This window comes from Carassius auratus, chromosome 7 (genome assembly GCF_003368295.1).
Source record: "Carassius auratus strain Wakin chromosome 7, ASM336829v1, whole genome shotgun sequence".
Lineage (NCBI taxonomy): Eukaryota > Metazoa > Chordata > Actinopteri > Cypriniformes > Cyprinidae > Carassius > Carassius auratus.
In genome coordinates this window covers 12,470,753-12,492,596 of record NC_039249.1, presented here as the reverse complement: position 1 = coordinate 12,492,596, position 21,844 = coordinate 12,470,753, and the positions used below count along the sequence as shown (strand labels likewise).

General features: G+C 36.6%; 1 protein-coding gene across 1 annotated transcript in view; it reads right to left on the bottom strand.

Annotated features, from left to right (window-relative positions):
• Positions 1-21,844, bottom strand: part of fam189a1 (family with sequence similarity 189 member A1) — a 94,096-nt gene that overhangs the window by 11,842 nt on the left and 60,410 nt on the right. The window contains exons 3-4 of the mRNA XM_026267376.1: positions 7,238-7,348; positions 4,114-4,245 (exon numbers count right to left, since the gene is read on the bottom strand). Of these exons, the coding sequence (XP_026123161.1) occupies positions 4,114-4,245; positions 7,238-7,348 (243 nt within the window). The remainder of the gene's footprint in view (positions 1-4,113; positions 4,246-7,237; positions 7,349-21,844) is intronic.

The window sequence follows — 21,844 nt, the reverse complement described above, 5'->3', positions numbered from 1 at the left end:
ACAAGATGGAGTGTATGTGACCCAGTGATGTCCTCAAGGAAAATGTTGAATTCCTAAACATCCACAAGCGCTTTAGGTGAAAGGAGCCCATCCTAAGAGGACTGGACAGGCCTAACCACTTCTACTTGACTGTACAGTCATCTAACCCTCCCGAAAAGGCCATGACACCCTCTTTGGGGGTGAAGGATGCGTTTATACAAATCCACACAAAAAACTCTGGAAAGAGGTGACTCTAATGCATTTTTGTCGTTTTTTTTGTCTAATTGAAATCTTTTTTATATCATTTTTTTATGTTTTAAATAAAATACTAATATATAATTCAATAATACCATACTACACCAGTACACAAAATCATCACTAATGATAATGATAACTTGCTATTCTGTAAATGCAGATGCTGATTCAGAAATGACTCTGATTCAATGAGTATACTAAGTGAAAGATTCATTAGACTGATTAATTTGCTCATCAATTAAACTTAATTCAATTCAATTCAAGTTTATTTGTATAGCGATTTTTTACGATACAAATCATTACAAAGCAACTTCAAAGAAAATTACGTTTCTACAATATTTAGTAGTTATATTGATGAGGGTCTAAACCAGTTACCTGAGCGGTTGCTGTACTGCAAACTGACATGATAAACTTACACTTGTTACACAAGTACATTTGTCTTTGCATGCAGCTTGCGAGTACTACTCAATAGAGAGAAGTGATTCTAGCCTAGGTTTATTTTCCAATTCACAGTGTTTTTATCTCACTATATTCTATTCAGACATTAAACTCACACTAGGTAAAATATGATTTTTGTTATTGTGCTGTAGATTCAGTGGCAGTGGCAAAAAGCAGTAAACAAACAGATCAAGGCAATACCTATGAATCTAGACAACAAGCTAATGCTATGACTGGACTAACGTTAGTAGGATGCCGAACTAGCCCGTGTTGTTGTGTTCCAGCAAATCTACTAGGTCAGGTACCAGGTCAGCTCCACCGAGAAACACCTCTCATTTTGAGCCAGCAGTGCTAACACTTGTCTCCCTGACGACAAGCAGAACAAAAAAGAGCGATGAAAGTGCATGCCTGCACCACACCACCCTCATTCTGAAAATACAATTCTCCAGTTCTTAATGCTGATGGGATATGGAACCATTTTTTTTTTGCATTCTCGTAATATTGATGAGGGTCTAAACCAGTTACCTGAGCGGTTGCTGTACTGCAAACTGACATGATATTACTGACACTGACAAACACCTTAATGTATACCTCAAATGTGTCCTGAAGGAAATGAGTGTGTCATTATGAAGCACACACGTGGAATATAATAGCACTTACAATGAGGGAGCCACATAATGTGATATGCTAATGAGTCATAACATTAATTGTACTGATGGCCAATCAGGGCATCTCAGCTGACCTACTGTAACTGGCCATGAGAAGACGGGAAAGCTTCAGACATCAGTAAGAGCATTAAAATGTCTAAATCTTATTGATGCTTCACAACTCAATCTGAGTAAGCACTACCGATATTATTTAGATCATTAAGAGTCAAATAATACAAGTTTGCCATTCTCTTTGTGTGTGATATTTTTATAATTTGGCAATGTGAAAGGCTGGATGAGGAAATCATGCTAATTATTGCTATTGTTAATTTAAACTAATGGTTTTCAGTCATTAAAATAAAGAAGAAAAACTAACGTGAATTAAAATTAGGAATGTGGCATTGGCAACTAACTGAAAGAAAAAAGTTGAAGTTGTAAAGTAACTCAAATTAAAAGTTAAACAAAAATAAAGCTTAATAGAAATATATAAAAACAAATAAAAATGACAAAAGCACAACAAAATTATTCAAATTTAAGCTAAATTGAAAGATTATAACACCATATAATTCTACTGAAATAACGCAGATATGATCTATTTTTACTTTAATTCATGCAGGAAATGATGTGTAACCAGCTATGATCATTCTCAGCAAGATAAAGCTAGTTTCACTGTAATTTACACTGTAGAATTAATCAGCACACTTAAAAAAATACAAGTAATCTGAACTGAAACATTACATTTATGAAGGCACAAAAACACAAAAACTTACAAATACACCATCTGTACAGATAAAGAAGACTTACAGTGTATCTTGCCAAATAAGAAATGATGAAAAAATGTAAAGAAGCATTTATAAGCAAGTATTTACAAGCACGTGTTTTTCTTGATTTCATAAAGAGTGGCAATAGCTTTGTATAAGCAAATCTGTGGAAGCCTCATATTACCACGAACCATTTCAAAAGCTGCCAAATGCGCCGGGATCATGGCTAGCATGAGTGAATTGCTTAGACACTGGAAAGGGAACCAGCAGCGAGCGCTAATTGAAGATGCATAACTAATGATGACTGAGTCTCATCTCCATATTAGAGAGAGACCTACGGTGCAAAACGAAGAGACGTGTCCAATAAGGCAGACGTTTGCGGGAATAGCATGTAATTCTTGCTCTGCTAAATGGTTCAAATACTCTCTAAAAGTCAAACAAAAAAGTGTTTGAAAATGGGAAAATCCCTGGAGGAACCAAGCAATTGTGCATGGGAGCAGAGCCAAAAAAATACTTCTCCAGGCTATAAGTATGATATTTTACAAATGCATTTCTTAAAAGTATAATACAAAAATTTTCGATGCTCAAAACCAACAGTAAGGTCTCTATATATACAGCTCTATAAGAATACCACAATCCCAGAAAATAAATAAATAAATACAAAAACATAATCAAAAGCTGTAGGATCTGAATGCGAGCCATGTTAATTTACTAAATCAACACTACATATTCATAACACTGAAGGCACTTTACATCCAAGGTGACTTACAGTGCCGTTTCTGCAGGGAAAATACCTTTGGTTTGACTTTGGGTTAAGTGCTTGCCTACAGATATAATGGTGCCAGAGAAGATTGAGGTCTTAAGACCTCTTCTAGTTTTACATCATCCCTACCTGGGTCTGAACCTGCAGATTTTTACTATAAACACAGATTACTACCAAATCTCTTCTTTTACTCTACAGTGCAATCCATTCTGTTTCTGTTATCTGTTATTTAGAGTGTGTATACAGTTCTTAATTACTACCATTCTACTACCGTTCAAACACTTTTTTTATTTTACTTTACAAACTTTACATTTTTATAGTATTAAACTAATCAATTGTGACAGTAAAGATATTTATAATGTTACAAAAGATTTATTTTACAAGTAAACACTGTTCTTTGGGACTTTTTTTTAATTTTATAATGTAGCATGGTTTCAACAAAAATATTAATCAGCACAATTGTTTTCGACATTGATAATAATAAGAAAAGTTTCTTATTATTAAAATTTTAAAAAATTAAAAAAACGTACTTTTACCCCAACCTTTTGAATAATAATGTACAGTACAGTCCCTAAGAAGGCTCCTTAATCTCCTCAAACTGTTTTCTATATAAACTTCTCCTTTTAAGGAATATAACTGAGTGGTACTACCACTTAAGGGGGTGTGTGTGTGTGTATGTGTGTGTGTGTGTGTGTACTTTGGATGGGTTAAATGCAGAGCATGAATTCTGAGTATGGGTCACCATAATTGGCTGAATGTCACTTTCATTTAGACTTTTTATTTATAATGAAAGTTGTTAATCTGGTTAAGATTAGATATTTTCAAACAACATGTGCATGCTTTCAAATCTAATGAAAATGCAAAAACATTGTGTATCATGAAAATGATGAAATAACCAGCGCAAGGTTGGGGGTTCGATTCCCCGGGGACACATGATAGGTAAAAACTGATAGCCTGAATGCACTGTATGTTGCTTTGGATAAAAGCGTCTGCTAAATTTACATGTCTAATGTATTTAATTGTCCTCATTTACTTGTCTAATCAAATATTCATTAGAAATTTAAAAAAAAAAAAAAGTCTAATTAGAATGTAAAAAAAAAATCTTAATACTGGAATATCAAATTGATAGAAGAGGCTATTAAAGAATATACAGAAAATTAGCTGGCTATTTTGACGAGGTTCTGAAATCATTTCCAAACATCATTTCTCATCTCATTTACTTTGTTAAAAGATACAGATACTAGGATTTAACAAACACACACAAGGCTACCTTCAGGCGGAGACGTATGGTGTTGCAGTCCCTCAGCGGGTTAAGTTTAAGCGTATCTCCCAGATTATTACAGGTGGATCTCAGGTGCTCGAGCTCACAGCAGACACACACACCATCACTGTCAAATTTGATCTGCAGAAGGACAGAAACAAGCTGATTTCAGTTTCATGCAAGTCAAATGTTTATTTCTGCATAAAATGGACAATAAATTGTGTGAACGCTCAAGGAGAAAACAAACACGTAGACAGGGCAAGCCAGAGACAATAGTAACACACAGTAAATTCCTTCCATCACAAGAACGATACAGTGATGACACTTGTTCAGCAGACGTGAAATATTGTTCCCTGTCTGCCTGAGAGAAGCAGGATCATATTACCCCTTGAGAAATTGTCAACAAAAACTAATTTTGTGGTACGTCCAAATTCTTCTGCTGTCTTGATGCCATTGCATTTAAACTTGACGGTTAAAAGTTATCATAAATGACAGACAGCTGGCAGCTAGCAGACAGGGTCACATTTATAAAATACGCAAATTAAATTCAAATCTTTTTCAGTGGGAACACTTTCAACAATTCTTTTACACAAAAAGTAGCTGCATAATTGTGAAAGCTTAATGTATTTAAAAAAGTCTCCCACATTAATAAGTCTCGTATATTTTTAATCCTAACGGCATTATCCCAGTCATACTAATGTTTGTTAAGAAAGATCTTAATAAATCCCATGCATGGAGGTCCAGCATTATAAATGCTTTTTGTGTTAGACTGAAACGAAGTCGCCAATTGACCTATATTGCACAAAAGCAATGTGTGAACTTTGCAAGTAGGGGTTAATTGAATCGGGGAAACAACTTCATTAATATTTCAGTTGTGGCAGGATCATGTCTCTGAGGAGGCGAATGCTCAGTAGGTAGAGAGGAGAGAGGCTTAATCCAACATGCTGATCCCTATATCAGGTGGAGAAGAGACTGTCTTTAGCCTGGTCTGAACCTGTAGACAAAGGGAGGGATAATTACCTGACCTGTTTTTGCACAATGGCACATAGGTGAGAAATGCCATTGGGTTCTCAATGTCATGTTTCCATGACGACAGGTGATTAAGACAGTGTTTTGTTTCTGTCCAATTATGGAGAATTACTGGAGGAGTATGAAGGGCCTGTTTAAGGAGAGGACAATAGAAGGATCTCCATGTTATTCATTCTCATTCATTTTTTTAATTAGTATCTTGTGAGACAAACTGCCCACTTTAGATTGAGTGAGTCTTTTAATGCCTGGTGAAATCTAATCAGCACTGGCTTCCGCTTGCTTAAAGAGATAAGAAAAGAGCCATGAAACCAATATATAAATAAAGAAATTGGATAAAAATTTGACCATTTCCCACTGATTTCACATACCACAAAATGTCACAATTGAAGCATATTTTCATTGCTAGGAGAAAAAGTGTGGTCATTAATATCTGATTACATGAACGTTTGATTTCATATAAACCACAGTGAGTTCTTCACAGTAGACAAAATGATTGAAATCACCTGAATCTTTCATCTGTATGACATATTCAGTCTACTGAGCTCATGCCACATTGTGACGTGTGTGTTCATTCCTTTGTAAGATGAATCATGACAGTATTTCAGCTTCAGTTTCAAAGAGCCATCAACACTTCCACGGTGCATTCATCTCAAAAACATCTGATCATTATTTATAAAGCAAGGTTTTTATTTATTTTATTATGAAAGTGTGTTCCAGCTGACTGCCCACTACACAAGACAGTTATTTAACATTATTTAAATATTTAACTCGCTGCCGAATCACCCAATTCAAAACTTTTAAATAGCCTTGCCATTAAGCTGGCTTTTCATGTTTTAATAAATATAAACATAGACTGCTTTCAGAACAAATTTAAAGCCTCCATCTATAAACTGAAAACCAGTCATGCATTTAATTGTGTTTGAAACAAACAAATAAGAATTACCTGGTAATTAATGTATCGTATGCAAAAATATGGATGTGGCATAATTAATAACTGTAAGATCTTCAGCTGAACTCCATCACTTCTTTCAGATATGTTTATTTAAAAAGTCCTAAGAACACACATGTAATGTTAATTTGCCTCCAGTTCTGAAAACTGTAACTCATCTGATCATTCAGTCATTTATTGCTTCCACACCAGGCAGATGAATGGCTATAGCTGGAGAGGGGTGTCCAGTTCTGGGGGAAGCCGAGCTGAGCTGTTCTGCTGTGCTGGGCCAGCACTGAACCCACTGTAGAGCTGATAAATCAACCCCAACAGAAAACACAACAAAGACTGACTGCTGTATTAATCTCCTTTATAAGCCTTCGTTCAAAGAGCACAATGGGCAGCACACAAACAAACTGTGCCATTCACTGAGGATATTCTTTAGTATCAAAAATAACAATTTAGAGCTAATTTGATTTGCCGTAAAAAAATAAAATAAATAATAATAGAAATTTTTAATAATAATAGAAATAGGCTTTTTCATATTTAAGCTTTACAATTTACAGGCAATCAGTCTACAATACTGTAAATTCAGTATGTATTCTCATATTCTAACAACATTTTAAGAATTTTTTCTCTCTTGCAAAGGCAAAAGTGACCTCATGACAGGATCTCAAGGCTAATATATGTGATGATCACCCACTCCCATTCACTCAGCTGCTGCACTTTCAATCACAGGAGGACAGAATCTCTCCCCAGACAATTGATGATTATGATTTTTCCCCCCTAGAAAAGCCCTGTGAGCTTCAGCAGCCGATCAGACAGACGTTTTATTGAGGACAAAGGTGGTGGGTGTTAATATTTATTTCTGCTCCAACAGAATATTAAAGGACGTACAAAATGGGTCCCGACAGACAGTCTCATTCTCTTGGCCTTAGCGACTGGTTGTTGAGCTAATTTATTGAGATCTTGACAAGGGCATCATGTTAATGAATGATGCTCCTGGGAGCTATAATTGCTCAATGGATTGATTCTTTAGTGACAGGCTGGTTTTGAGTAGCAGAGAAAATGACACAGGTTTAGGACAAAGCTATTTTCACTAAGCTATTTTGGACATAAAGAGTCTATGAGCTTTCCTTTACAACAAAGAAGTGATTTCAGACATGGCTCTCTCACCAGCTGACAGTCCTCCAGAGAGTTGACCAACTGGGCATTCTGACAGGAAAGGATGGCTCCTGCGAGGTTCAGCATCACACACACAGCAGACAACAGCATGAAGAAAGTTATCTGTGGAGAAAGGAAAGGAACAGACTGTCAGTTTCAGAGGTTATAGTGGTATATTAATCCAACTAATAAACTAAAAAAACAGTAGGAAGGCTTCGCGGAAGGATTCCACTTAAAGGGTTCCCACACTGGCCAAAAAAAGTCCATGAATTGTACTATTTTTTGGAAACTGTGATGGTTCTGTATTCTTGGATGAATAGAAAACACAAAAGATCATCATATATTTGAAATAATTTATAATTGTCTTTTTTGTATTTTGTCTGAAATAATTGTCCTTACGGTTTTCTACAATTTAATGCATACTTTCAAAAAACATTTTCTTATCTCCAAAGTTTTTAACAGTATTGTACAGTATATCATGTATACAAGATATTAATGATACAACTACTACTTCTACTACTAATAATAATAATATGTTGATGCATGCAAGAATTTTTTCAACTTGCAGAGATTTTACTTTTCTACTTTTTGGCAATTAGAAAATTCCCTTATTTTTTTGAGGTTTTCCATGTACACAATATCCGTGCAAGATCTCTCTCTCTTTATCTTTCACATGTTGTTCTCCCTTTTTTTTCTTTTTTTCAGATGTAACCATTGTGCAGAATGGAATAATCATTACCTGAGTCTGTTTAGATTATCAGACCAAAAAATAAACCAATTGTGGACTAAGGGACTAGGAGCATGAAAGATCGAATGTGATCGATCCGAACTATTCCTCCATGGGGAAAGCGAAAGGAACAGATGTGACTAATAATTAAAGCACTCAATAATCAATCATTTCAACCAAAACAATTAACGTTGATCTCACCATCTGAGCCCAGACTCATTACTGTGAGAGACGGCCCCTAACAGCTCACATGAATAAATGAATAACACAAGCCCACTTCAGAACATCAGGCTATTTTTCTCAGGGTGTTGATATACTACCTCTTCCACAATTCCTCGGTAGACCACGCTGATACATGGTCGGTGACATATGGTCAGCTAGAGAAACTGATCTTTGCGTAATTCCCCCACCCCACATCCTATCAATGCGGCCCCATGCAGCTTGAAGGATCTCGAGCGTGGTCTTTTTTTCTCTTTTTGCACCACTGGCAGAACCACAACTTCTGGTTCCTCTCCCCCCAACTCACTTTTAAAAACAATTCTCTTTATTTCTCAGCTGACACTTCTGGGATTTCAGTCCTGAAGGATGAAATACGTTAAACATTCTGGCTGCTTTAAATCAAAGGCTGTGTGCAAGAGAATGAGTTTAAAGCTGTCAGGTCTACCCTGGGTTACAGACTAGTACACTGAGCCATATATCAAGAGTAGTCTTGCCTCCCCAACACGGTGATTTACTAATGAGAACCTCTACCTGACGGGACATTAACCTTGCAATACCAGACATGTCAGCAAAGAGAGAGTGATTGGAGCTGAAAGTGAAAGTTGGACAGTCGTTTCAAGTCTATCACACAGACACAGATTGACACTTACGATATGTGGGAGGGCTGGCGTGAGGGACGCTGGGAGATGTGAATGTGATAAGTGTTTTTCAGGCTCCCAGCAAACTGGAAGATTAAGAGACTGATGTACGAGGAGGTTCACAAGCATCCCGGGGCTGTGAGGGTCCTTGGCTCAGGCGCACAGGAGCCTCATGCTTGATTTCCTCCATACTTAATAAAGTGCAGACATTGTAGAAATGACAGTGATGATCCATTGCAGCTGAATGACTGAACTAGGTTGTGTTCTGTCTTGTAGACCAAAGGACACTGAAAGGTTACGAGCTCAGAGAGGAAACGATATGAATCTTTGTCTCAAAGACCGCGTGATAAAAATGCGATTTGAACAGAGCATCACATTTGTTGTTGCTTGCTGTGGGAAACAGACTTCTCCGATTTTCATAATTAATCACTGACAACAACATTCATGTCAGAGTGTTTTTCTTGTGCAGGGTGACAAATATGAAACTAAACCCGAGCTTCAGGCGGCGAGACGACATCTCTATCACTTTACAGAGAGAAAACACATTACGGCACAAATGATGGCTGAGGACCAGGTTAAAACGCAGGCAATAATGAGTCTGATTTTGTAAAGCAAAAATTGAAAAGATGTTATTCAGAACACGAGTGATAAGGGAAAGCGTAATGGGCCACTCTTCAGCTGTCCTTTCAATGCAATCTGAGCGTAGCCAATGAAACACAATTCCTGTTTTCGCTAATTTACTCCGCTGGTAGCACAGAGAAGGGAAAATGGTTCCTTTCAGCAAATGCTTTGTAGTTTGCAGTGAGCAATATCAAAAGACAAATTCAGCTGCTGCACTTCAAACCTACAACTTCGATTCAAATTCAATCTTTAACTTTAATTGCGACATGCAGTCTTCACCAATTGCTTCACAGGCTCTCTGAGGTTGTCTGGGCTTTTGTTTTAGCAGCAGCTTTCTACAACTGTATAAACATGAAATCTGAACCATTTTGCTCTCAGTCATGAATATGTTTTTATTTTATTTTTTTAACAGCATTTTAACCCATATGTTAATGTTAACTTCCACACATACTATAAATACTCCAGTTCAAAAGTTTTCAACCATGTCAAATTCCTTAGGTCTATTCTATATTCTTTCCGTTAAAGCTATATAATAAGTGATTGCATCATTTAGCAATCTCAATAAGCATGATGTATGTTAGTTGTCTCTGTCTGGCTAAAATCTCCTTTAGGAGGGCTGACTCTTGAGAGCCCTGGCCCTGATGGACTAATTACTCTGACTGGCTCCATGCTGCTGTTTTCTAATTACCTTGTGGGATCACATATCACTGTTTAACAGTTTCTCATTAATTACAGCCCATCTGCCATCCGCATGCCAAGCAGTAAGATGAGTCGCCTGGCACGTGCCACTCACCGAACGATCATCAGCCATGAAACAATTCACACCTGTCAATATCGCTGTGCACTGGCATTTAGGTTTGGCATTAATGGCTGACAGGATCCCCATCAAGAGGAACTACTGGAAAGACCACAGTAAGAGACATTCAATTTAGAGATTTTAAAGAGAACAATCTGGAGATACAGTGTGGGGTGACTAACTGCAGACATATTTGTCAATGTTCTCCGACCACCTGGTGGAGATACAAACACATGGACGATTGTGCTCATAGTGACAATAGAACCACCTATCCCTCATATCAGCAGCTCACACGCAGCCTGGGAGCCAAAGAAATATGGTGTGAACAAGAGGAGGGGCATTAAAACAGAATATCACTGGCAGATTGTGATAAGATACAGCCGGTGCTTATTATAGTTGCCATCGTCACCATTAATTCAGTGTTGTATATCCAGGGACACTTCCTTATTACGTAAATGGGACAAATACCATGTTAAGAGAGCAAAGACACCATATTATCACATATTATTGTATATTATCAAGCACCAACATCACTAGGTCTAGTTGACATAAGCAGTGTTTTCCCATTGGACCTTCCCTGGATGACTTTTACTACATTACATTTTTCTTAGAACAGCCTGGACATAAACTATCTGAGATGTATCACTGTGAACTGCTGAGTTCCTGTCTTCATAGCATAGCAAAACATGCGCACTCCATATGTGGTGTGAAAATGTATTTCTTACTTACAGGTTGAAAACAGGTGTGAATGGTAAAACAGCACCCAGCTTCTCTATTTCAGGATCAGTTAAGATTATCCAACTCACTGTTCAGAAGCAGAGCAGTCAAGCATCAACCGCTCAATAAGCTCCCGATAGTTCAGCTTCCTTGAACACAGGTTGATGCAATCTCACAAATAAGACAAACTTACACTCAACCCATTTAACAGTGCGGTTTTTCTCCTAAGGGGATATGGGACCTTTTATACTTATTAAACTTTTCAAACAGCAACATTTATCAGGGCAGCAATTTAAATTCAAAATACTATTAGCTTTAGTCCACATGTATAGATTTGGGTTTCAAGGCTAGATCAATGTTTTAACTAAACCAACAGACTACTGGAAAATACTACCAAAATATCTAAGGATTAAATAGTGACTGAATGTAATATAAATATTACATGCAATTTGCCTAAGTGCAAAATTAGAGGACTGTATTTCCCTTTATAAAATAAATGAACAGTAAAAGTCTAAGGACACTGTATGAGCTTCATTGTGCATGTGTACCTTAAAATCAAAATGCTTTAAAAACACATTTAAATATATTTATACTGTATAAAATGCATTACATTACACCAAACTCCAGTGCGTTGTTTGGATATTTTTTATTTAGTGTATAAAATGTAGTAGACAAATATATTTGTAAAAAAAATAAAAATAATTCCGACATGAACAGCTGATCAGCAGTGGAGATGTTTGTTTGTTTGGTTATTTTACATAGATGAGTGGGTACTGTGTAATTGTATTAGGCAAATTTGGGATGTGTAAATAAGGAAATGAGTAAAATGTTGTTTGAATTCTGAATTGAAGCCTGTGTTTTGCTAATGTGCTTTTTATTACTTATTTCTAAATCATGACATAAAAAAGGAAACTAAATCACATTATTATTGTTTCTTATGTTTCAATTTCAGCAGTTAACACAGTGACAACCAAGATTATACATATTACAAATATATTATTTTGTGTATTGGAGAGAGAAATTTATACTACTGTATGAGTGCATGTTTAAACTCCTGAATACTGAATAAAATGTCCCTACCAATGTTAAAACCCAACTGACACCTCCACAGCATTACTATAAAACTAACATCACTTACTAGTTAAGAAAAGACAGGGACATTTAGCAAAAAGGAAACCCTTCATCATTGACTTCAAAGACGTCTAAACAAAGCCCCAAGAGACACATTCCTAAACAAAATCCACATGCTTCACCAAACTGTAAACACACTGGGTCCTTAGCTACCTCTCTGTCCCATGACTCAATTTATCAATGTCAAATACCTAAGAAAGAAAAAAAATCTCACCCTAATCAATCTACAGACAGGGTGATGACTCACACTAAGCACTGTTTTGATAAAGAGAGATGTCGGGCAGGTCTCAGACCCCGTCACTGCTCTCAGCTCAGTCTAATGTTGGCTGCTAATTGCCCTGCTGACAGAGGATACCTTTCATCGTCCCAATCATCTGTCTTTGCCCATCCAGCTCCTCATTACGCTATTTAGCAATGGTGGCTAAGAGAACATCACTGAACACCAAAGAAAATGTGAATGTGTCCGTCACAGTCTGGGTGTGTGAAGGAGATTGGAGGTGTTTCTGCTGTGTTAGATATCTGTGAAATTGATTTTTTTTAAGTTTATACAAAATAAATTGCTTGTATGTCATGAATATCAAGCGGTCAAGGTTAGCTAGTTAGCATGGGCCAAGAATAGCATCTGCTGAAAAATCAGCTGAATAACGACAATGTTGACTGTTGTATACTGGCTTACAGGTGAATTGAGTGAACTTTACACAGTTATTAAACCAAACCGAATCAACACTAAACTGACGTGAGCTATACAATGACACTATTGTCTTTTTTATGAAAAATTATATAGGAACTGCCACTAAAGTAAACAGAGAGCTAGCTTTGTCCATGGATTCTAGACCCCCTGATTACGTTTGATAAGAAAAGTTCATTCTCAGAGAAACTTCTACAATTCAAACCCAACCTTCTGACCCTACACCAACTCAGATATCCTCTATTTGACTTGTGACTTTTGGATAAGAGGAAGGAAGAAAGGATAAATAAGCAATTATTGGCAGAGCTAACACGTATGGACTCTGAGCTTGCTTAACCTGTGAAATCCGCAAACATCTAAATTGGCCTCGCTGAATTAATGGATAAAAAAAAAAAGATTAGATGGACAACTCAGAGAAGGCGAGAGGTTAGAGCCTGTTCACATTGCTGACATGCTGGTTTAGCATCCTGCCCGCCTCTGCGGCACAAATTAGTATTTAGTCTGCAGCACCTCTGCGACAACACATCATTTATTTTCAATTATCTCTGCCCGGATGAGATCGGGACAGCGTTGTTTTGATGCGGTCTTTCTCTCTGTCTTCCTTGGAGTTTGTTTACATCTAGGACATCCATTTTGTTTTGGTTCCTGCCACATCACTTGCCCACATCCTGGAATACTCACCTTAAGGGCAGAGAAACATCAATCTACTGACAGTCTAAGGTGAATCCATTTACCTTTCTATCTCTCTCCTCTTTCTCAACAGTTCTCTCTATTTTGCATCACCATTTCTGTCAGTGTTTCCACGCTTGGAAGAAAAAAGGTCTGGACCTCTACTGTCTTCCTCATTTTCTCTCTTGCATTCTGCCTTATGGCATTTTTATGGCTTGTTAAACTAAAAGTGAAAATGACAGGACGATTGCCCAATAACAACCCATAAAGGCACGACAGAATTAATATTCAGTCTGGGTTTGTAAGCCTTCAGAAGAAAAAAAAAGCATGGTGTTTGTTTTGTATTTTGGGTCTTGACTTTCTGCTCTTTTCTCCAAGCAGCTTTGATAAACAGAAAAGAGGAAGGTTAAAGGTTGCTTTACAGCCGGGAGATTAACAGGGGGATCTACGGACCACAGAGGGTGATTTACGTATCGGAAAAAACCCTTCCCTGTCAGCCAGCACAATAAGCACAGCCACAGCCGTATCTGATTAAAACCGTACAGCGCTCATTTGTCCTGTCTTGGCGCAAATATCTCATAAGTGACTTTTCCACCCTGACCAGACGCTTTGCTCGCACCATCCAAACAAACCCTTGAGGTGTTATTGTTGAGGCTCCAAGGGCACAGGCAGTCACGCCAATCCCTGTTTTCTGTTATTCACAGACGGTGGATCTATTCAGGGAAAAATATCTTAAACACCAGGAGTAGGTATCGCTAACACGTTCATTTTTTACTGTTAGCTGCTAATCCCTTAGAGGATCATGATAAACATTCTGATCTACTGTATTTGCCTCAACTGCTGAGGGCAGGAAAGGTTTCTGTCAGAGAATCAAGACAAAAAAAGGGCAATTAGAGAATTTCCAAACAGGAACAAACTAAATACTTGCAGCAGCAGTTTCTGGGTAAAATCTAAATAATTAGCCTTTTTCCCACCTGAAAAACTTATCTTTAAAGGCCTTTAATAAAGTTGTAGAATATAATTGATTATAATAGACAAAAAAATAACACAAAAAGTACAGTATTTTTGGAAACTAGTTTTAGCTTTGCACTTTCACAGTCAAAAGATACTGAGTAGACATGCGAAATAAAGTATTTTATCATAAATTATTTTTTACAGACTGCATCAAAACCAAATAACACAAAAGAAAACACTACAAAAACTTCAAAATACTAGACTCCAGTACAGCAAAACACTACAATACCAAACATCAGAAAACACTACAACACAAAACAACACTACTAACTAGGCATGCAATGAGTATTTTATAAAATTACCGTTTTTTTCTTCAGTTAATCTGTTACTTTGTAAAACAATTTTATTTGATTAGATTTTTTAATAGTCTGCATTACAACAAAATACTACAAACCAAAACATAACAAAATTCTAAAAACAACAAAAGAAAACAAACGCTACTGACTAAGCATGCAATGAGTAAAATTAATGTCAATGAGTCAAATTAATGAAAAATCTAATGAATGTATTTTAATGTTAATGTTTCTATGTAAAATTTTTTTAACAATACAAACAAACAAAAAAGAACAACACACTGCGGCAAAAGCAGTGAAGTGACTCAGGTGGTAAAAATTTATAATTATAAATCCACTTCACTATGTCTTTAAACTGGTGTTCCACAAGGGTCCATATTGGGGCCAATTCACTTTAGCATGTATATTAATGATTTACCCATGGTGTGTCAACAATTTAATATCATAATATATGCTGACAATACAGTTTTTTGCACATGGTAAAAGGTTGCAAATAAGTTGACACATGATCTGGCAAAAATCATATCCTGGCTCAACCAGTGTTACTTTAAATTAACCATGTCAAAAACAGCTTGTATGTTCTTTTCTAAAGGACATAGTGCTGATATAAAACAGGATATTTTCATTTTGGGAGAGATTACAGGTTGTTTCGGAATATAAATACTTAGGGGTTTATTTTGACTCATGTCTTGGTTTAAAAACGCATTTTAAAAAAAAAGGTATGTAAAAAGGTCAAATTTAATTGTGTTAATTTTCGGTTTATTAGAAACTCTTTATCAAATGAGGCCACAAAAATATCTTTTCATTCTATGATTCTTTCTCATATTACTTATTGTCTGAAAATTTGGTCTAATACACATGCTATAGTTTTAAAACCATTGGAATTATAAGAACTCAAACAAAAATGTAATTTTTTTCTTACCATTATCATATATTACATACATATAACCTGCTTAGCTGAAAACATCATTAAGTTTAAAGATGTTTGTTAAGTTAATATGTGTATGCATTGTTTAGCTCCTCCTCCTCTGGTTGATTGTATAAAATTTAAATCTATTGAAAACAGAGTAACTAGAGGCGCAGCTAAAGCTGACTGCATAATTCCACATGGAAAAACCTCGTTTGGTCAAGCTGTTTTTTCATTCAGAGCATCACATCAGTGGAATTCAATACCACAATCATTTAAAGAATGTACATCATTTAACTCATTTAAGCATCATTTTAAGAAATGGCTTTTTCATAACCAACAATGTGAACATTATTGTTGTTTATATATCTTAATAAGCTGCTTTCTATAAAAAAAATTTAATACATATATATTTTTTTTATTTTCAGTTTGTATAATTTGTTGTTTAATATTTGGTTCAATTTAGTTGTTATTGCTTTTTCAATTTTGTTTCTTTTTTCCCCTCTAGTTTTCTTGGCCTAATAACATCTGGGAAAGGGACTACCAATGAAATCTAGCCTTTGGCTAATTTGGGTACATTTACATTCACGAATGTTGATTTATGTAATCTGTCCCTTTTTTTGTGAATAAATAAATAAATAGAAACTGGCAGGGAGGTGTCTGCACTGTGGGCGGAGTAGTCTACTGCACCATCTTAAAGACGCATTGATTAAAATGGACTGAGGGCCACAACAGCTCCCAGCAGGTCAGTTAGTGATTAACCCACACTTTCAACTTTTAATCAGTCACTGACCTCTACAGACCAAAACACAAGGCCTTGGATGGAGCTCCAGCAGAGCAGCCTGTAATGAGGTTCCACTATTATGACTTTTTTCTACTTGTAGGTTTGCACCATGATGCTGACATTCAGGGTTGAAAAAGAGAGAAAGAATAAGGTACAGCAAGGTAGAAACGACCACATAACAGAGGAGATCAGAGCATCCTTTGTTAGAGCGTTTCAATCAGGTGGCTCCAACCTCGCCGCAGCCTGCTCATGAAGGCCATTAGGGCTTGACATCTACATCTACATCTACAGGAGCTTTTCTTTTCTCTCAACCACAACTGCATCACAACAGATAATTAGAGAAAGCTAGCACAAATGACATAGTCTAGGTTGAGGGCTGCTTGCCATTGAATGGCTCTGTACAGGAGAGGATGATGTGATTCAAGGCTGTAAGATATATGACACAGACATTAACACATCATGACTTTTATAGGGGCTTCAGTTAAGCTTGTTCTTTACAATTGCTCAGAACACACTAAGATGTCAAACACTAAAAGGACACACAGTTTAATATAAACCAGCTACTGAATGAAATGAGCAAGCGAAAGAGTTTACTTGCACATGATGGATGCCTCTCATTCTGCTGTGACAGTTACTGTGAGCGAATAAAGAGTCTGCCTGAGCCAGTCACATTGCTCTGCTCTTGAACACAGAGGCCGGTGAAAAGAGGACGTTCTTTCTCTCTCAAGTAAATGAGGAGAAAACAGCAGGCTGAAAATAGTTGTTTAATATTGTTTGACATTAACTTCACAATTGGAAAAGAGACCTTGAGTACAAATCATCACGAGGCATCAGATAAGCAGTATAATTCCTATTCTAATTAATATGGAAGCATAGCCGAGACTCAGAGGGTCTCCAAAGGGAGGGCACTGCTCATCAGCCTTATCTGAAAATGGGGAAATATCCAAAGCATCATCCCTATGGAATATTACTTCCCATCTCTCTTTCACTTATTCGTTCTTGCGTTGCTTTCTCTTGCATGCACACACGCACACAGCCCTAAAAAAGGCAGTAGGATGCTCCAGGGAAAATGTTTCAACATTAAGTGTTAATGATGGATAAAAACACATCATAAGCTCTTTTGACCTCCCTTTTGTAAATTTGCTGCTGTCTTTCGTACATTCATAAAAACATTAAGCTCATCATTGACAAGAAAACAAAGAAAATGTCACACTTCTTCTGGAGGTCTACTACCAACATCTTGGAAGTTCTATACTATTCAAAAGTCTGAGGGCAGAAATATATATATTTTTTTAGGTTGTTGTTTGAATAGGCTATACATTTTTGAAAGTATCTCCTTAAGCTCATCAATGCAGCATTTATTGAATAAAGTATAAATAACATGAATATTGCCATGGAAAAATCATTACCATTTAAAATAGCTGGTTTCTGTTTTAATAAACTTTTCAAATGTTATTTTCAGCAGACATTTCATATTATTATCAAAACAGGGTAACACTTTAGTATAGGGAACAATTCTCACTATTAACTAGTCACTAATTAGCATGCCTATTAAAAACATATTGGCTGTTTATTAGCACTTATAAAGCACATATTCTGCATAATCAAATTCTACATCCTTAATCCAATACCTAAAGTAAACAATTACCTTATTGGCTATTAATAAACAGAAAACTTGTAGTTTATTGACATAAAAGTCATAGATAATGGTTTGTTAATAGTGAGAATTGGACCTTCCAATAAAGTGTGACCGAAAACAGTTGTGCTTTTATACAGTTTTTAGAAATGCTTTAATGAACTGAAAGTTCAAAAGAACAGCATTTATTTAAACCATATATTTAGCAAAAAATTTAAAGTAATTGAATCTGTTTATTCAGTCCCTGCTGAATAAAAGTATTAATTAAAAATAATTACTGACCCAAACTAGTGTATTCAGGACTTCAGCGAGAACTACAGGGAACTCTAGAAAACTACATCAGGAGCATGAAGCATAAATGTAACAGCATTTATTTTGAGTGCATGTGTAACCACTAGGCCATTGATTCATTTTTTTTTTTTTTTACCATCTTAATAAAACTGAATCTCTAAGCCCCATTTCTGCATCTGACCAAAAAGTCATCTAAAAAAATGTTGCCATGGATTCGTTTGGTTGACCACAGATGACAGCGTTCTGTCTGTTGTGGGGGCTGATGAAACTGGCAGAAAACACTGTTGTTGGATCCTCAAGGAACAGACTGTAAAAATGTTTTGTTTTGTTGCTTCATTTTAATGTCTAAATAAACTGATTTTATTCAACTCAAAAATATGATTTTACACAACTAAATCAAATCACACAGAAATAGCTCTTTAAGGTTGCAACACTGCATTTGCTTACAGTTTACAGTGCAACTGAAACTGAGAATGAAACAACCAGTTTCTTCACCAAGGCAACTTTTACAAAACCAGAGCTTCTCAAAACAGCCAAAATCAAACTGATGTTGCTTCTTGAGGTTTATAAGGTGCACTGAGTCTGAAATGTAAAAGGGATTTTACAAATGCTGGATTGTTGGAGTGGAAGAAAAGGTCTGAGGTCAGTGGATTTAGTCTAGTATAGTGCTAAGCTCAAGAACATATCAAATGTTCTGCATTCAACTAATCTAGCCCCAGCCATGCCTCTCACACAGATAAAACTATCCTGACATGTGCTCGGAGATCAGTATATGCTAAGTTCAGCTCTGACATATAAGTGATTTCTTACCAGACCCACTTAAGATCTTAAAGTGTCCTGAAGATTAAAGGCAGAGGAACGTCTGAGTTTGTGCAGGGATTATAAACATGGATCATTTTTTTTCTGTGCTTATTTTGCAATGAAATAAACCACAGGAACAGTAAGAGCTCCTCTGACTGATGCTGGGATAATGCACATTGGAATACAAACTGGAAACTTTGACACAGATGTTTACATACAATGAAAAGTAAACAGGGCCAGCCTGTGGGTTTGTGGGGCCCAGGGCGAGATCACGATAATGGGCCCCGTCAGTATAAAAGTGTCATAAGATAAAAATGTCCACAGAACCACTGCAATACCAAATGTGGTTTCTTTTAAACCGTACATGTCCACTGGCATGGCGTGAGTGGAGCATGAGCGAACAATTCCAATTCATTCTTTATGAGAGTTGAGTGACAGGCTTGCACCCGGGACTGTGGGATTGACAGCGGAGCATCACAAAAACTGAGAAATGCTGAATTCACAAATGAGAAGCGGATAACCCCTGGTGTCCTCCAATCTTTGAGAAGCCAAGGTCTGTCATAAACATTTCAAAATCAGTTTCTGGTGGATTTGGTGCTGTCTTCACATTGTTACAATGTTACTGTATTTAAATATGACATTTAGATGTTCTCATTTTGGCTTGATTGTGGTCGCATATACACTTTAGGCATAAAGAAATACTGTGTGCATTTTTCCAACAACACATGATAATGTAAGTTGACCAGACACTGAAATCTAACTGTTCTAATGTTCTAAACTGCAATACATTTCTGCAATAAATAAAAAAGCACTGTATGAATAAGCTAAATGTATAAAAAAATAAGGCTTAGGTGTAGATGCAATACTCAACAGATGCTTCCCAGCAATGCACCACACATGAATAAATTATGCAGATTACTGTTACTGTTTATTGTTTAACTGATTGCTGCTTTTATATATGCTAATTCTTGTGTCTGTTGTCACTTTCAGTACTTTTAAAGGGATTCAGAGGTCATCTTGTACTTTGATCCGAAGGTGATAGTGCTTTTTCCTCACAGTTTGTCGAGAAAATCTTGCCTTTATTTGAGCATCCTAACCAGGCTGACACAATAACGTTGGCTCCTGGAGACTTTTTTCAAGCATCCTTTGTGAATTTTTTTGACACTAGTGTTAAAATGTAACTATTTATTTAAACATTTAAGTTGTGCAGGCCGAATTAGGACATGTAAAGTACAAAATCAGTCAATTACAGAAGATAAAAACAACATTAGATTTATGTCCTATATTTCACTAGAGGTTCTCCTGTCCTCTTAAACCACTCAGAGATCACTATGTGCTTCAGTCTGATTCAGCTGATCACAGAGGACTGCTTTCCGTCTTCTCCTTCTCGTCTTGACAGTGACTCCTCAGAGATTCATCTCTAGTCTGAGGAGAGTGGCAGGACTCTCTTCTGTCTCTCCAAACAGCTTTGCTCCAAACAATAAAACAGTTTAATAGAGGAAAAGGGTGTAGGACACTAGTGTAGCCCCAAAACAACAGGGCTGTCAAAAAGACAGATGTATGTGAGTGTTGGTGAAGAGGGTGTGCTGTAGTCTGGGAAAAAGAGAGAGAGCGCAATGAAGAGAAGGAGAAAAGTGAGTGAGTGAGGGAAGGAGAGAGTCATTTGTTGGTCTTATGACATTATAAAACCTATAAGACAAGAGCTCTGAGGCATAATAAATAGCTCCTTTCACAGCTCTTTCATTAATGAAAATGACAGAGAGTGGAAGCATCATTTACAGGATTCTAATACCCCAAATGCCTCATTCACTCAAGCTCCCACAATCCCCTTTGTCAGAATGGATGAACAGAACCATTAATACGACTGTACTTCATAAGCAGAAAAAAATGTGTGCCTCTATGACTACACTGAGTAACCGTACATAATGTTTTTTGGAGTAAAAACTAAACATATGAACATGGAGACTAATTAAAGTGTTTGCTTTACTTTCCAAGGACGTGCTGATAAAAAGCAGAGAGTAAATTTCAGATCATTACAGCCTTAATGGATTATGTCTGTATAGTATTTTTAGCTGGATTAGTCTCACTCTCTCTCTCTCTCTCTCTCTCTATATATATATATGTGTGTGTGTTTGTGTGTGTGTGTGTGTGGAAATGTATAGATATACAATGTGATAAATGTATATACTGTACACAAGTTATATAAGGGAGGAGAAAACGTGCATCCATTAAAAATATAGTATATCGGCAACTGTAAACTGTAACTTGGTAGAAGTTGCCAAACTAGGCATGAACTCAACCTCAAAAACTATGAACAAAACCACACAAGGTAAAATAAATGGGTGAATGAACATGGATTTACTTCATCGTGTCCAATATAAAATGAGGGTTGTGAAGCTAAAACCAGATGAGAAGTACTGCACTAAATAATACAGGCGGCAATACAAGTGTGCCAGGATTCTTCCCATGAGATACTGTCTGCGAGAGAAAGGGGGCAATCCATTATAGAGGGCATTCACACAGTTACACACACACACTTGGAAATCCATGAGTGACAATGTAACGCAAAACAGCAGTGAAGGCAGCACTGGAACATCTGCCAAGTATGTAATGACACACAACATGACATGAGAACACTGTGGAGACTATGGTTAATGACAAGAAGATGAGTCTCAGTGTCTAAGGAT